We start from the raw sequence: 17,752 nt of genomic DNA, 5'->3' as shown, positions 1-17,752 counted from the left end.
TCAACTGTAATTCACTCATCAGAGCCCAATCAACCATCACTTAAACAGGTTGGAATATGGAAACGGAATCGGAAGCAAACAACAAAAAATACTGCTCCGACCACATAAAAAATGATATCTAAGAAGACCAGCCTGCAACTGCCAGATGTCAAGCATATACAATCTAAATCCCAAATGCTGGAATCTTCAACCTGTAAGCAGGTAGATGACAAACACCAGAGCACTACAATTGCACACGACATTGCAAAATGCCACAACAAGGTATTCTTTTGAAGGGGTCATTAGAGCACATTTATTAAACGGAAATTTAATTCTCATTCATAGGTGTTTAAGTTAGCATAATCAAACAAGGAAAACGAATCTATTAGGCTTTTCTAATTTTGTATTGATTTCTGAAAACAACATGATTTTTAAAGGTGCAATAGAAAGTTTTCTATGTGCATGTTTTCTCTCTACAGTGACTCTTTTCATAACTAGTTAAAATGGGATTTATTTTGTGGTACTGTGATGTAACAAAACGTAATTTTCTTTATTAACTTTTAACAGCTTCCTTTGAGGCTGTGTTATACCTGTACCCAAGAGGACTTTTCCTGTTGCGGAGGATGCTCCTGAAGAGATCACGGTCCTTAAAACGTGCAGATTTGTAATATCATTCTCTTGTTTTTAGTTTAAGGGCACGCATTAATTACCAATATGAAGGCATTTCTAGCAGTGGGGCAATTAATATCTCCTGGGTTTATGAAAATCTATTGGTTGTTGTCATTATTCCTTCATTAAACACCAAGTCATGATTGTGTGTTTTTACTGATGAAAACATTTAGAAAGTGCACTTTTTGGAATGTGTGCAAGACTTTTCCTTGCTTTCTCTGGAGCAACAACAGAATTAGGTGACAGAGGTTGGTTCCCAGCAAATGTGATAAACAATCATAATAAAATTTGACTCCAAAATTGATAAAATTAAGGATCTCGAATTGTGTGGATTATCCTGGCATATCAGTCTTGTTGATGTCGGGGGTTGCATTACGTGAGTATAAATCCACGTAACTCAAACATCAAAAAGTGTATTGTGAAGTGCATTGTCTTGTTTGAGTTGTGTAAATTGCTAGGAGTATTGTGATGGTGTACTCTTTGTGTCTTGTTGTGTGTGGTTTGAGGTGACTTCATTGCCCTGTAGCGTGTTTCAACTGCAGCAGTGTTATGCCAATGGAGCATACGAGTCGAAGATGAAATCTGTACTGCATTTTATGTTTTGCACAAGCTTCTGAGGTGTGATTGAAAGTACCTGTGTGTTTTCCCTATCCTTTGGTGTGTTTAATTTTCTATCCCATAACCCGGTAGGCAGACAAAGTATTTGTTTAGGTTTGTGCATTGCATTTTAAGTCATTTTGCAATTCTATTGTCATTGGTCGATTTTATTCTGTGTATTGTGAGGCAGGTTAAAATTAAAAAGGGTGCATGTTTCAATAAGCCATTGAATTCTGCTGAGTGAGGTGATTCTCCATCCCCCATTGGTAACCCCATCCACGAGATGATGGATCATGGGTTACATAAATGCATTATAGAATAGAATTAGTGTTGACAACAGAAAGCTACAGTTTCCTATAAATGGTACGTGTGAAGCAAAAAAAGATTGAGAATTTGAGGTGTGCCATGTTTGAAATTAAACTAAAGCCTTGACCTGTGCAGTTTGATGTCTTGAATGAGTAGGCTCATGTGGTGAATGAGAAAGAACATAGGAAAATGTTGAAATGATAGACTGGTAAGGCTGTCAATCACTGGATGGGCGTGAAAAAGCATGGAGGCAGGAAGTGCTAGAAATTATAGGTTCTTCCCCAGCAATTGCTGAAGAATCAGAGCCGAACAAGGTATTTACCTTAAGCAACGCTTTACGTAGTAGAGAGGTAATCTAGCCGCAGATTCCTTACCTTAGATTATTCTCATAATGCTAACATAAAGGGTTCTCTGTGGGAATTAATCAGCAAAACACTTGTAATCTCAATACTATTATTGTATTGGACCTACCACATTGTTTAGCTCGGAACAATATTTCACCTTAATACCACACATACGCCTCCCCTCTCAACCCAAATAATTCAATTAACGTTAGAAACAATATTGTGTGTAACATTACATGCACATTTTTTATCACGTCATCTTTTCAAATCATGAGTACACTATTTCAAGAGTCCAACACACCCTCTCCTCCTCATTGTTGTATAATATTATACACTCTCAAAAGGCAGATGAGGAGGGCTGCAGAGAAGTTTGTCTTGCAGAAGACAGCAGGGTCTTCAAGACAACATGGGGATGCAGTCTATTTCAGCAGTCAATGTAGAGATGGTTGACAGACAGCCCAAAAGTCAGACCACTTGAAAATTCCCACACAGGAATAGGTTGGATGTACAAAGGCATTACCACTTAGACACAGTGACTTTCCTTGACCTCTTGCATAGTTTGTATGAATGAATTTGTGACCTTGTTGTAATCTGGAAGAGGCCAGTAGCTAGAGGCTGAAACGCCCTGACATTCAAGTAAAGGAGCACACCCACTTACTGATAAATCAACAAAAGAAACTGCAGTGGAAGATAAAGAACCATTGTTTGGGATATAGATTTACCTCTAAGCAATAAGGCAGCGTGACTGTAGGGAGGACCACATAAGAGAAAAAGTGGATACCGTATTACAACACAACAAGGTGGAGAAGGTGCTTTGGACCCTTGAGATAGTGTACTTCTGATTTGAGAGGATGAAGTATGCTTTAACTGTGCCCAAAGCAAAGTGTTGCAAGGCCAAGGATAAAACAAACAGAAGAACTTCAGACAAGGGTGCAGACAGAGGATTAACTGATTTCAGTGTACACCAAGCCACATATTTGTCCCATCGGCAGGGGTGAACAGTTTAGTGGAAGCATACCTGGCTGTCAGAATGACATTACATACTTCAGGAGGTAGATCAAACACCCTCAACTGTTGCAGCTCAATCTCTAGGCATAAAGGTGGAGGGTGGACGGGCAGCCTGACTGGAGGACAGATGATCAGGAGTTCTGGACACCATACTATCATTGCCCAGTCCAGACCCACTAGAATGACTGGGGCCCGGCAATTCTCAATGTTTTTGAGAGCTCTGAACAAGAGTCATATAGGTGGAAAGGCATATAGGAGTCCTGAGCTCTATTCAAGACAAAAAACATCTCTGAGCGAGACTCGTCTTGAAAAGTCCAGCATGCGGTGTGTTGATATTGTGCATTCACAGCAGTACTGAACAGATCTAGCCAAGGTTCTCCACAATCTTAGAAGAGGCCTTATGCCAGCTCCAGATGAAGATACCATTAATGATCTACTATGCTTGCAAGGCTGAGTTCATCTGCTCTGGCATTAAGAGAGCCTGCCAGATGTTGAACCACCAGGTATATGTCCTAATGTACCAGCCATCTCCAGAGATGTAGAGCTTCTGGACATAGGGTCCACGACCCGACCTCACCCTGCTTGTTGCAATACCACAAGGCGGTGGTACCGTACATGAACACCTGAACTAGCCTTCCCCTGTTGGAAGGAAGAAAGGTTTTCAATGCCAGACAAATCTTTCTCAGTTCCAGCAGACTGATGTGGAGCTGAGACTCCGCCGGAGACCATAAGCCTCTGATCTCCACTTCTCCCAGGTAGCTGCCCCAACCCAGAAGTGACATCTGTCGCTACTGTGAACTTTGGGTGGGGAAGAAAGTTAAGTCTACCACTGGTCCAAATGCAGTCCGTGAGCCATCACTACAGGTGTTTTGCAGTTCTGTTCAATATGTGGACCAGCTCAAAGAGATTCCATGTTGCTGTGCCCACTAGTTCAAGTCCCACTGCGGAGCCCGCATATGCGAACGGGCATGTTTTACCAACAGGGTGCTGGAGGCAACAAGACTCAGCAGACTCAGTCTCTTCGAAATTCAGTATACGGGCTAAAAATGGGAATCGTGGCCAAAATAACCTGGACTTTCTGTACTGGAGGATAAGCCCAAAACTGCTATGTATCCATAAAAGCTCAGAAGAAGCATCTGTAAGGGAGTAAGGTGTGACTTTGGAATGTTGGTAGTGATCCCCAGTGAGTTCACAAAGTCTGCTTCAGTCTAGAGGCGGGAGACGATTGCCTGGGGTGAGCCCGCTTTCAAGAGCCAATTGTCGAGGTAGGGAAGACTGGAACCCCTGACTGCCGCAGATGTGCTGCAATCACTGACATCACCACACAAGGGGCAATGGTAAGGTGAAAGGGGTGCCTAGTTAACTGATAATGCCCTGGCCCACGTTCAACTGCAGGAAGCATCTGTGGGCAAGCAGGATGAGAATGTGAAAATAGGTGTCCTGAAAGTCCAACACTACATTCCAATTTCTAGGGTCAAGGGCAGGTCAGACCTGAGCAAGGGTGAGCAGCTTGAATTTTTCCTTTTTCAAGAAGTAATTGAAAGGGCGAGATCTAAGATATGACGGAGACCTCCATCCTTATTCGGTACCAGAAAGTAGCGGGAATAGTAACAACGACTGACTTATGATGCTAGTACCCTCTAAATGACTGTGTTTCAGGTCTAGAGACAAGACCACACCAGACTACTGAGTTTTTAGGGGTTTTTATTGGCCACTTAACAAAACAGAGATAGTCTAGTAGTTCGGTCCACTTGGTAACCATGCATGAAATGCATATCAGGGTGCCAGTACAAACACTTGTTACAGGGTTCTCAAGTTGTGTTCAAACAGTGGGAAACAGTGAATAACAAGTGACAATGAGATCGCTACAACCCCACTGTATAAACCAGTGTATTTAACCACAAATAGATAGTGCTCGAGCCCTTCTGGGCCACTTGCCTGAAGCCGTGACTCCTTGGGAGAACCACGCTGCACCATCCATCCTGCCTTTCCCCGGATGCTTGCCTTCAGCATCAAGGTCCTGTGGCTCTTCCTTCCAACTTTCCTGGTCTCCGAGAGGTTCAGCACAACCCATCTGTGCTAACCGCCGTGCGCCAACTGACTCTTTCGCTCCGTTCTGGCCGTTCTCCTTGCAATTCGTTCTCCTCTGCTCTAACGTCCCCATGCGTTTTCACCGTTTAACTTCTTCCTGGTTCTCTCTCCTCATCGTCGCAGTGAACCAGCCTATGAGGCTGTAGACTAAGAGAAGGGGTCATGTCCCGTACAACTAAGACACTAGTTGATGCAACCACTGTGCACCCAGGATCCCTGACACCTCCTGACACAAGGGATTTGTTACCAACTCCTTCGGCCCACAGAGCCAGTACACCCAGTTACAAGAGTGCATGGTGTTCCTCTGTCAGCCAATGTAGGGACAGAGAGAGTGTCAGTGGGATTTGTTGGAACAGTAGTGCAGCACCCCCTTGGATAATCTGATGTGCTCATTTGGGGGCGTAATATGAAATGCGTGATCTGGATCCACCTAAAGAACATAAGGGGTTGAATGATGCTGAGGGCGAACCTGCCAGTGGAGCCGAAGTCAAAGACCATCCTCCCAGGGGAGCCGAAGGTGCTCCAGAGAAGTTCAAGCACCCAAAAATTAGGCTCATGGCCTTAAAAAACTATTGGAGGTGGCCAGGGGTTGCTATGGCTCCAGGAAATTCGGGGAACCGCTGAACAGACCCAGTTTCTGACAACAGCTGCACAGGGACCACTGGCGATCGAGGTCAGGATTTGTGACCATGTTCTGTAGTGGATCCTGCTTGAAGGCCTGTGCTCTCGTCACCTACTGACTTTTAACCTACCTAGCTTGCTCTGTTTTAGCACATTTATTTAATTATTTCTTCCAAGATGGCTGCCATGTTTATAGTTAGTAAGATGTTTTAGTTTCAAGTCATCAGTGCCACTCTGTAAAGGCGTCACTATCTGCGTCAAAGATAAATGAGGTACGTAGGTATTCACATGATGTACTTTCCCACTTTCGTGTGACAGTAACGTAATGTACCTTTTTAGGGAATTGTTTGTATAATTGCCACCCCAAAGCATGCCTTCTTATCTATTGTTTGGGAACATACCTGTGTCAGGGGTCCTACAAGATCTCTATAAATCTCACACAGACAAGATAATCAGAGGGATTCCTACCAGATGCCATCAACGATATCTAGGTTACACGTCTCCTTGATGCAGACTCAGCCTTCGTGACACCACAGAGTCTGATCTGGAGACCTCATTCCAATGTAGCGAGGGTTGGGGGGCTCTCCTCGTGGACATGGTATTGGCAGATTAGGTTCAGGCTAACGATTAGGATCATCATGCTAGGGTATTAGGGTTCCTTTCACACCTGCTTTACATCTCATGTTATTGCAAGATGGTGGGGGTCTTTGTATTCATGACTCTCGTTTTCACCATTCGGTTTCTTGCATTGTTCATTATCCTAATCATTGCAGCCCATGAAATTTACAGTAGATTTCATTCTTGTTAATAAACGTCACTGCATCTCTTTCATTGCCCGTGTGTGACAGAGACATGTTGCTCATGTGAGAAAAGGGTAATCTCCGTTTAACCACGACTCCCCTGAGATGTTGCACTCTTGAGTCCATGCGTAAAGGCTACCACAAATCCCCTTTTACTGTTTGGGTTTTTGGTGAGGTACTGCTTGTGAGTTGTGAGGGTTGGGCCAACAGTTGTGACTTGTTGTAGGATTAGTTTAGTCACCTAAAACCAAAAGTGCTGTCAGCCCTAAACCAGCAGTCCTGCCTATAGCAACAGTCCAACTACGACAGTTCCTTTCATGTTGAAGAATGGGAGAGAGATAGAGAAGTTGAAGAGCACTTCTACTTCTTGGACTTCTTCTTGTGAGACTCACCAGAAGTAGTCCTAGAGTGAGACTAGGACTGACGCAAGTGAAAATGGGAGTGGTCCTGAGATCTCCCACACAAACTGGCCCTGAAGCGGTGCAGAGTTGCATGACAAGAGGCCATAAAGCTTCATGGCTCAGTCGCGGATAGCATTAGAGCTCATCATCTTGCACTCTACCACAACGCGGAGTTATGGTCCCCCTGAAGGCACCATCGACATACCAAGTGGGGGGGTGTCACTCAGATCTGTCAATGACAGGTGCCACAAGATCAAAATCTGGAGTTTTTTTCTGAGACATTTTCAAAAAAGAGGAAAAAAAGGCACACTCTTCATCGACAAAATGGTCGAAGTCAGTCAAAAAATGACTGAGGAGAGCTTGATACGGATCTGCACCATGGCGTGGAAAAGAGGGAACTGAGGTCAGTGCACTTGGTTGGAGCCTATATAGGCACTACACAAGTCACTTCTGGAGAAGAAACCACGCAGAGCCGAACGACGACACCTATCGACACACTAGAGGAGTGCACTTGGGGGATTACTAAAAATTTTCCAGATCCAGGCTGATACCTGGAAATATTCTAAGGTAAAGAATCTGCATCTAGAAGGCTTCATCGAATAAAGAAAACAAAAAATGACAAAAATGAGGACAAGAAAGAGAGAAAGAAGAAAGTGATTCTGAAGGAGAGGATGAGTTTATGGACAGATTGGTGACTCAAGCGAGCACACCTCTATATAATTGTGCTCATGTGAAGTGCAGGCAGGAAAGATAGGAGCTAGAAAGAGTGTCAGGAGAGGTAAGGTGGTGCCTAGTTTGTCTTCACATAGTGACACAAGGGTGATGAAGATCAATACATTTAATCGCCAAGGAGATTTGGAATTGATGGCAGAGACGAGGTGAAAGAGATAAAATTTCAAAGTACAGTAAGGATGAATTGGCATATTTGGGTGCAGAAGCAGGAAAACATGCTTTTCATGCATTTGAAAAACTTCAGGAGTTGGGCTGATGTGTTAAAGTGGGTGTGACACAAAAGAGAATTTGAGAATAAAACAGGGTCATCTGTAAAGGGATTACATCAGAATCACAAAACAATGCAGGGTACACTCATAGAATTAATTGAGATGATTATCAAATGGGAAAATTTGACAGTTTCACGAGGAATGGACAGATGCACCCGATAAGCCTGAAGAGTTTAAAAGGGGGAAATAAGGCAAATGTGAGTGTGAGTGATTCCGATTACAAAATGTTGTTGAAAAAGGGTTTCCACTGAGAGAAGTGAGGGGAGGAACGTATGTGAATGTGTCCAGGCTGAGAAGTGGTCTCTATACATTTTCCCTAAGCTCAGAGAGGAGCCCAAGAAGTGGTGTACAGAGATGGAAAGAATTATAAAATAAGTTTGGACAGATCTGGCTGCTTTATTTTCAATTTTTAGGCCTCGAGATTTGTCGATTGAATGAAAGACTACAGTACAGTGGCCATCAGAAGAACCGCGGGGAGTCCCTCACACTAAGCCTTTTCCAGTTGTTATGGAGAAATATAGACAAGTTATTGGGCATTTGAAGACAAAGATTCCCCAGAAACAAGTACATTGGTCAAAGACTATGAGCGCAACCCAAGATCCAGGTGAATCAGTGTATACATATTATGAGAGACTGGTGAAGATTTACAGAGTACTGTGGTGTCGAAGACTCCAAAAAGAGGGCATTTCTGAATTTGTTTCACATTTTCGGTTGGGATTGCGTCAGGAGATTAGTTAGCATATTCTGCAATGTGTGATGTTTTGGCAGGCCAAATCTTCGGATAACATTCTGGTCTATGCAAAGTACTGCAGTGACTGTTGCCATGCTAAAAAGAAAACAAAAAAGGAGTAATCAATGATGGCTTAAACAGTGGCCAAGGTGGTTTTCAGATGCCTCAACCTGATTTTGGTTCTAGTGTTGGTCAGAATGTTAGTAATGTAAATATAAGAAAGGCCTATGCCACATTTGTAGAAAGCATGGCCATTGGGACTGTACATTTAATTTAAAAAAAAATCAAAATTACTCTCAAATGGTTCCCAAATGCAGCAAAATGTGATTAAAATGGCAACAAAATAGAATGATACAGTAAGTTCCAGCGCTTCTAGGTTGTGTGCTGAACATACAGAATTAAAGCAGTTCAATAGGGACTATGTATTCAGCTTAATTTATGCAACTGCCCACGCCGACCGATAGGCAGTTTTTTTTTTTAAAACACGGTTGCAAATTTCAGCAATTATTTTTGGTGATTGATTATAATTTGCGAGAATTTGCAGGTACATTCCTACAGGACCGCATTGGTATAATGACGGTGCTTGACAGGAGCGGACTGCCTGCTAGGCAAACTCTTGAGATAGATCAGAACGGTCCTTTTGTGATAGGAATGATGAATGTTTATCCAGTATCATTTCTGATTGATATACATGCTACTCAATACACAGTTGATCTCTTAGAGGTTCCCAACCTATCCCTCATGAGAAAAGAATTACAAGTTGTAGGCATTCCAAATATACAAGTGACTAATAAGTTGTCAGTTAATGTTCCAATAAAAATTGGTCCAATGAAGACTCATCACAAATTCAAAAATAAGTGGGAGGAGTTCAGTTAATTTGCTAAGGGACTTGCTTTGTAAAATGAATTATGTAATTTGTTCTACACCAGATGAAGTTGCAATTCAGCCAAAGGATGAAGACTATGATTTTAAAATAAAATCACAAGTGTCATGAGGTAAAACGTTCCCAGTTTTTACAGAGGAAGATGTACCTTCAGATTTAAAACAGACTGTGAACAAGGAACTTTTGAATTTTTCAATAGGTAGTTATAGTTAGGACCTAGTTTCCATAGACTAAGTGTTTTTTGTTTTGCCAATAACTTTGGCACCTTTTGACGAATCTTCACAAAGTTAAAAAAAAACATTTTTTGCCACTCACTTCAGCCGTTTTGTGAAAAGTTTTAAGGTGATTCGTCCAGCAAGAGTTAAGAAAAAGGTTTGGGGCCCCAACCGTGTTTTACCCATACAATTTCCCATAGGGATTTTAGACAACCGCAGCCCGAACCGCTGAACTGATTTACAGGTGTGGCGGAGATTGGCTGCAGGGCTTGGCCTGGGATCAGGCCTTGCGGCTAACTCCCTATAACCACCCACCCTCGTGCCACTTAGAATGAGAAATGTTCTTACAAACTGAAAAAAAAATTATTTGACAAGTAAAAAGAGCAAGATCATCTTTCTTTATCTACATTGAATTTTTGAAGCTGAAAAGAAGTTAAAGCTGGTAAATGACAACTGACAACTAGACTGGAACCCTCAACCTTCTATGTGAGGGTCTGAAACCTTAACCACTAGGCCACAGGCGACTACTTAGTGAGCAGTGTCCAGACATCTCTATTACATTCAATCCGAAGATGGTGATGGCAAAAAGATGTAAATGTTTCATCGCTAAGAATACTTAACATTTAAAACACGAGTAAATTAACAGACACATTGCCATGAGATACCAGGATTTGAACATTCAACCTACTGAGTGACACTCAAAAGCTTTACCAGTAGACCAGAAGTGACTCTGTTCTGCTGTGCATCAAAAGGTAACTATACCATTCCAATCAAACATCTTGCTAGTTTGACGCTTTGAGGTAATTGTATTGGGAGTCCGTTAAAGATGTAAATGTTCCATCACTGGGAATGTTTAATGTTCAAAACACGAGTAACTAAAGAGACACTGCCACGAAATACAAGGATTTGAACCTGCAACCTATGGAGTGACACTTCAAATGCTTTACCAGTAAGCCAGAGGTGACTCTGTTCTGCTGTGCATCAAAAGGTAACTATAACATTCCAGCTAAACATCTTGCTAGTGTGACAAAGCGCCAACTGCGGGCAACTAGTCACATGCAACCTGGGCGAAGGTAAGGTTTATAGCTGGTAGCCATGAAGCGTATGTCAGATAAGAGGACTAGGCTGGTTCTGGTCAAAGAGTTACCTTTTGACTTAGAAATGTTTTGAGATGGTAGAGTCCTCCGCAGTGTAAGGCAGCAGGTTGGATCCGAAGAAAGAGTTGTTGATGATGGGTTGGCAAAGGACTAGGTCTCAGGGAAGCTGCCGATGAAGGTAGGAGAAGCTCACATCAAGAAAAGTTGGACGTTCTCGCTCAAGAAGCCATTGATTTCGATCGAACGCTGCTCATTGAAAATTTCTCACACCAAAATGGAAATATGGTTTTAGATATGTTGGTTTTCATCTTTTGGTTTTCAGGTCTTTATCTTAGATCAAAATTTACAGATTTGATTTCTGTGTACCACTTACTTTACTATTTCCTTCCTCCCTGCGGAGTTTCGTCCTAGCTTCCCTCACCAGGCGACACATTCCCTTAACAGGGCATGACATTTTTCACCCTGTTGCAAATTCCTCCACTTTAGAATTTCTTTCTACCAAAGTCCACAGGGCAATGTTTACTATACATTGCTTTATACACTTCTGCGACGCAATGACTCTTTATGTGTGTCTGATGTAAAGCCCTGTAACACTACACATTGGGATGAGACGCACTACAAAAGAAATTAAATACATGCGAGGGGGTGCTTGGAGAGATTGGGGGCACCTTTGGAGGAGGGTAGTGAAGCAATTCGTATTGACAATAGTCATGGGGGATACAAAAGAGATTGTCGCACTGAGCACCACCAGCGCTAAAGCCAGCACTGCCTTGAGGCATCAGTGTGCCCCCGGAGAGCTGCAGAAGTCTGTACACTGGTCCTAAACAAAGACGCCAGAAAGAAGCCTAGATAAACCACTGAGAGAAGGGAATTAAATATGATGTTTAAAGAGGGTGGCATAATTTACACAAATTAATACTGCATGTGCATCTAGCCAAAGAGACTAGCTAAATACGGTAACTTTACGTTTATCATGTGCCTACAGTTCAGATGAGCCTCACTCGGAGTTCTCAGAAGTGTCCAGGATGGAGCCGTGATGCAGGATGCTGAATTTCAATGATGCGATTGCTGAGTGTAATCTAAAAAGAACAGCACCACTGCGTGTCAGTGTTATTGCATCTCTAACAATGCTTTTAAAACCATGCCACTGGGCTTAAATCACGAGATCAAACGGCCCTGGAAGAGAGCAATCATCTGCAATTTAAAAATTACTGAAACCTCTTAGAAAAGTGTATGTGTATTTGAAGTGTATGTGTTTTGGTTTTCTTTGCTTGATGAACCTAGCTTTGCCTTGGTGTTTATTCTGCTTTAGCAACTTGCCATTTACTTGGATGTTTTGAAGCCAGAGTTGAAGGTTCCACATCGGACTTTCAGTTAAAAAAGAGAAACGTGCACCAGTCTTGTTGTGCATAGGTTGCTACGTAGAGGAAACAATGAAGGGACCAAGTTAAATGTGTAAAGCTCCAATTGAAACACCAGCAGCCACAGAGATATACTTACCTATACGAGTAGATCAAATTCATGCACAAATATGCGTGCATATTCATAGACGGTATAAACACATATGCATGTAGTCCTGTACAAGCACCAACTTGCTTTCACAAACCTGCAGACACATGCATATCACTGATTAGGCGCACCCATGGGCACAATTGAAAGCAAGAGGGGAGACTACCTTTGCTTTAAAAAAAAAAAAAAAAATGGTGAAATTTGGAGATCTGCTGAGATTTTTGCTGTGATTTAAAAAAAAAAAAAAAAAAAAAAACTTTTAAGCCTAGGGAAGGCAGGGCCCGGGGCACCATTGCACCAAGGCTAGAGGCTTAGGGTAAACGTACCCTGCCCCCTCCCCCCCCCCTTTTTTTTTTTTTACATTTCTTTTTGAGATTCGTCTGACTCAGAGTCTCAAAATGATTACCAACAATTCCTGGTTGAAGTGTTGGCAGCCAGTCAGATCTCTGCACAAGATCAGGAGTATTCTCTAAGCTTTCGCACCTCCAGATATACAAATTTAGTTTTCTTTTAATGTGTCAAAAACTACTTAACGCATTTACACCAAATAACAAAAAGCACTCTTTCTGGACCAATAGCTAGCTACCTTTCTGCCAATTTAGCGGTGGCAGGTCCCAGCCTATTCATTTGTAAGTAGGGTTGTGCTTAGCTCAGCCCCTACTTTTAAGCCAGTTAATGGCCCATTCAGGCTCTGATAATCCCCATATTGTGTGACTGGGGTGAATTCACGAATTCCCAGCGGTCTGTAAACTACAACAGGTTACAGGCACAGAGGGCAAGAAAATGTCAATTTTTTAAAGTGCCATTTTCAAACCTGTGATGATAAATCCGACTTTAGCATTAAAGAGGGTTTATCATTATATGTTCGTAGGTACCAAACATGACATGTGTTTACGAATTACAACTTATTAATTTTAATAAGGAATCCTCAATGTTGCCCAATGGGAGGGGCAGGCCTCGCAGTAGTGAGAAAACAAATTTTGGAGTTTTACACTACTAGGACACGCAAAACTAAAACATACATGTCCTACCTTTTAATTACACAGCACCCTGCCCTATGGGCTACTTAGGGCCTACCTTAGGGGTGACCTACATGTCATAAAAGGGAAGTTTAGGACTGGCAAGGGGTTTTAAATGCCAAGTCAACATGGCAGTGACACTGCCTTCAGGCTGCAATGGCCAGCCTGAGACAAGTTTTAAGGTGCCACATAAGAGGGTGGCACAATAAGTGCTGTAGGCCCACTGGTAGCATTTAATTTACAGGTCCTGGGTATATGGTATGCCACTCTTCAAGGGACTTATGAGTGAATACCATATGCCTGACTGGCATATTTAAATCAGGTCATTGTTAGGGGAGTGAGCACATACACTTTAACACTGATTAGCAGTGGTGGAGTGCACAGAGTCCTAAGCCAACAAGTAAAAATGTACCTATCAGTCTTGGACCTTCCATGCTTGAGGTCTTAGTTTCTCACCTTTGTCGTCAAGGCAGTCTAGGAACTTATTGTCAAGGCAGTCTGGGAACTTAGATCTTCCTACCGCACAGAAATGTGTAACTAGATAACCATCAACTCCCTGTGCTCACAACCTTATGTGTAAAGGTACAGAGCTGCTGCTTCCAGGACTTATCAGGCTATTCATGCAGATCTTCAAGGTTCACTTTGAAGTACTGGCTATCAGTGACAGCAGGATCCCATTTCTTTTGGAACCAACATCTGGACATCAATGGCACTTATGTATGGAATAGATGTGCTGTTTACCATAGCACCCCATATCTCTCTGCCCCCCGTGCACCCCGGTTTCTGTAACCATTGCCTTGCCAGTTTTGATTTCGATGTACCTTGTTCGCGAATAATGTACAATGTTTCTTTTTGAGATACTATGTTCATTGATAACAATTATGAAACAAATATGATACACCCAAGCTTGATGTGGCAACATTTAGTATAAAGTAAATGTAGGGTACAGAGCATTTGATCTTAAGGCAAAAACTACACAGATCCATCTCATCATGTATAACTGCTTTCAAAAATGTTGTCTCCAGCAACAGAAGACATGAGTGTGAATAGTGCCCTTAAGGAACATTAAAAACATAAAAGGCAATGGGAGGAATGCCTGTAATAAATCTAACCATTGGCAATCACTCCGGTTTGCATTCCAACCCATCTTTCTTTTGCCCGTTATGCCTCCTCAATTTGAGTCCTTTTGCAAATTAGTCTTGACCCTGCACCTACAGGAACAGTCCAGCCTAAACTGCCAGGCCTGGTCCTCCCTGAACAGGAACACAAGCAACCCAAGAACGATTTTGCCCTGATTGTGGCTCATCAGTCAGGTGTAGCTTGGTTCTAGTGCACAATGAGCAAGCAAACTCCGTCTCGGCATACCCTTATCCAATTAGAGCCTTTACATCAGATGTGGGGTCCTGAACTCACTGTGACACTGGAACTAAACTACACACAACTGACATGCTGAAGTCATAAAACAACACAGCGCATAATACACAAGTGCCGCAAACAATAAACACTTAACTTATGGTCATTTATGTTGTTTATGCTAAAATCCTGTAGTATCAATACACTATGTAGAGTCATTTCACAAACGCAAAGCAAAATTAAGCCAGAGTAGCACAAATTTTGCCTATGCCTAATCTGTCTCTTGGCAGGTTCAACTCAACCTTTCAAAGCTATCATACTTTTTATTTACAGCTCTTTAAAATGGACAAAGTTTAATCGCAAGCACAGAATGAAAAAGGTTTAACAATTAAACTTTCTGAATTTTTAAAGTACATACTTCAATGTAAAGGTTCTTTGGTGGTTTCATATCTTGTGTGATGTCCAGACCTTCTTCGCCCCCTAATGACCTCATGTAGGTAGCGAGCGACTTCTTATATTGAGTGAACCAGTCTGTCTGTTGGCAAAAACAAACAAAAAAGTTATTTAACAACATTGTATTACTGAATTTTCTCTTTAGTGCCCACCATTTCAAGGGGGTATTGGAGAACTTCACAACGTGGGTAATTCAAAAAAATTCTAAACCACTTTTTATAGAGTGAACATAATTAACCCAACTGAAAAGGACACATTGCATAATACAGTTAACAATGAAATAATCAGTGGATGTCTTATCACACCATGCAAGGGTTGGTTATTATTAGAGATATACATCAAGTCTGGAATACTCTGAATTTTGGTCTGTTTTCTCTTACATGTTGGACGGCTTCTCTGGCTGCTGCTGCCTCTGCCTCAGACAAACTGAGAGTCCCCCGACTCTCAGTTCCAGGCCCTCCTCCACCCGCAGGCTCATCCCTGTGCCTCATCCCTGGTGGTCATCACAAGCAAGTATTTTCTTTTTTTTCTTCTCTCTGTCACTCTTTCACTCTTGCATTTTCTGCCTTTCTTTTCTATTATTTGCCTTTTCTTCTCTCTGTCTCTCTTACACTTTTGCATCTTCTGCCTTTTTCTTCTATCACCCCTCATTTTTCCTTAGTGCTTTTTCCTTTCTCCCCTCTTCCTCTGCCCCCCCCATGAAGCACCTTTCCCACACTCCCGCCTCCCAGCTGACTGCTCCCCTTGTCCTCTCCCCTTCTTAAAGACGGCCGCAGCACTGTGAAAGGGCAGCTACACCTACCTCCTGGTCGTTGTCTGCTGCCCTCCCCACCTCCTCTGACTGCTGCTGCCTCTGTCTCGTGCCTGGGACGAACTGAAAGTCTCCTGACACTCAGTTTGATGCCCTCCTTCATCCTCAGGCTCGTCCCTGTGCCTCATCCCTGGTGGTCTAGTGGCCATCACAAGTAAGTATTTTCTTTTTCTTCTCTCTGTTGCTCTTTCACTTTTGCATTTTCTGCCTTTTTCTTCTATCACACTTCATTTTTTCCCTAGTGCTTGTTACTTTCTCCCCTCTTACTCTGCCCGCCTGCGAAGCACCTTTCCTGCTCTCGCGCCTACCAGCTGACTGCTCCACCGCCCCCCCCCCCCCCTTCTTAATGGCAGCAATGCGCAGCGGGCGCGCCCATCCGTGCCTAGACCACGCCAAGCACCAGGAACCTTGCTGGCTTCCGGTTGAGCCCCCCCCCCCCCTCCAAGCGCCTTGAGACCCTCACGGGTGAGTAGCCGCTCTTTATAAGCATCGATTGACTTCTGCATGTTCTGCTTGTACTTGTAATCTTTTTTCTTGTAAGTTTAATTATTTGCTATTCCATTCTATGTCATATTTTTCTTCATTCTTTCTTTGATCTTCTTTGAAGCCTCTGAGAACTGTGAGATGGTCAAAACTGCAAATTCTATTTACTTCATCACCACAGTCAAGCTACAACGGTGAAAAAGATTTGCAATGTATGGTGATCAGACTCTTGAGACACTAGTTGTTGGGATGGGAAAGGTCCCCACCAATGTCCTTATATCTCCCAGCCTCGAAAACATCAGCTTGCACCCGTCTCGAGTTCACCGAAGTAAGGTTGTGTTCTTCTGAAAAATACATTTATTGTTAGGTCCCTCATATCATGAGCAGATCCTAGAACAGTACCTAAGACTGCTTTGGGATCCCAAAGCAGAATCTAAGGGATGAGGTTGAGCTCAAACCATAAAGTCCTGCAGGACCGGGTGGGCAAAGTGCCCTTCACAGTGGACTTGGCGGTCCAGAAAATAGTGCTTTGTGAATTTATGAAGGGATGCCCAAGTAGCTACCTGTCAGATGTCTGGGACAGGGAAGCCGCTTGTTATCGCAGTGGTAGCATCTTTCGCCACGGTGGAATGGGCACACACTCCTTCCAGAAGCTTGTTCTTTGCCAGTGCTTAACAGATGTTAATGCAGTGAACAATCTAGCATGAGATGGTACACTTCTGAAGCATTGCCGTTTTTTCGCCCCAGCGAACCCCACAAACAGCTGATCGTCCACTTGGTGGTCTTTGGTGTGATTGATGTAAAAGCTGAACTCTCTACTAGGATCCAGGTGATGGAGCCTCTCCTCCTCCTTAGAGGGAGGGCATGGAGGATAGAACGTCGGCAGAGTGATGGATTGGCTAGGAGGAGTGTGTCAACTTTTGGGAGCAGGGATGCCCTAGTACAAAGAACAAGATTGTCGGGGAAGAAGAAGGAGGTGTAAGAAAGATGAAAACTCAACGCGTGAAGCTCCGCTCACAAGCTGTGCTGAAGTGATGGCGACAATGAATACAGCTTTCATGGTGAGAAGCCATGAAGGATAACTCTGGAGCAGCAGCGAATAGAGCACACATTAACTATGTAAGGACATGATTCTTGTCCCACTGGGGCATCACAAAAGGAGGCAGGGAAAACATATGTCGCCAGGCAAGAGACAAAAAAATTATAAAACATGGTATACAGTTTTTTGCTGAGGAATGCCTGGCTGCCAATATAAGGTCAAGCACCTCTGTAGGAAGGTCAAATGTGTTCCGCTGTCACCACTCAATCCCCACACATGTAAAGATTGCAAAGGCTGTGGTGGAGAACAAGACAGTTCTACTATGACAGCAGATCCTCCCAGA

General features: G+C 43.0%; 1 protein-coding gene across 1 annotated transcript in view; it reads right to left on the bottom strand.

The window, feature by feature from the left end:
• GINS1 (GINS complex subunit 1) overlaps positions 1 to 17,752 on the bottom strand; it is a 328,575-nt gene that overhangs the window by 65,656 nt on the left and 245,167 nt on the right. Inside the window, exon 5 of the mRNA XM_069235089.1 lies at positions 15,042 to 15,158. Coding sequence (XP_069091190.1) covers positions 15,042 to 15,158 — 117 coding nt within the window. The remainder of the gene's footprint in view (positions 1 to 15,041; positions 15,159 to 17,752) is intronic.

Source organism: Pleurodeles waltl, chromosome 5 (genome assembly GCF_031143425.1).
Source record: "Pleurodeles waltl isolate 20211129_DDA chromosome 5, aPleWal1.hap1.20221129, whole genome shotgun sequence".
NCBI lineage: Eukaryota > Metazoa > Chordata > Amphibia > Caudata > Salamandridae > Pleurodeles > Pleurodeles waltl.
The sequence above is the reverse complement of the archived record's forward strand: the minus strand, read 5'-3'. Positions and strand labels throughout refer to the sequence as shown.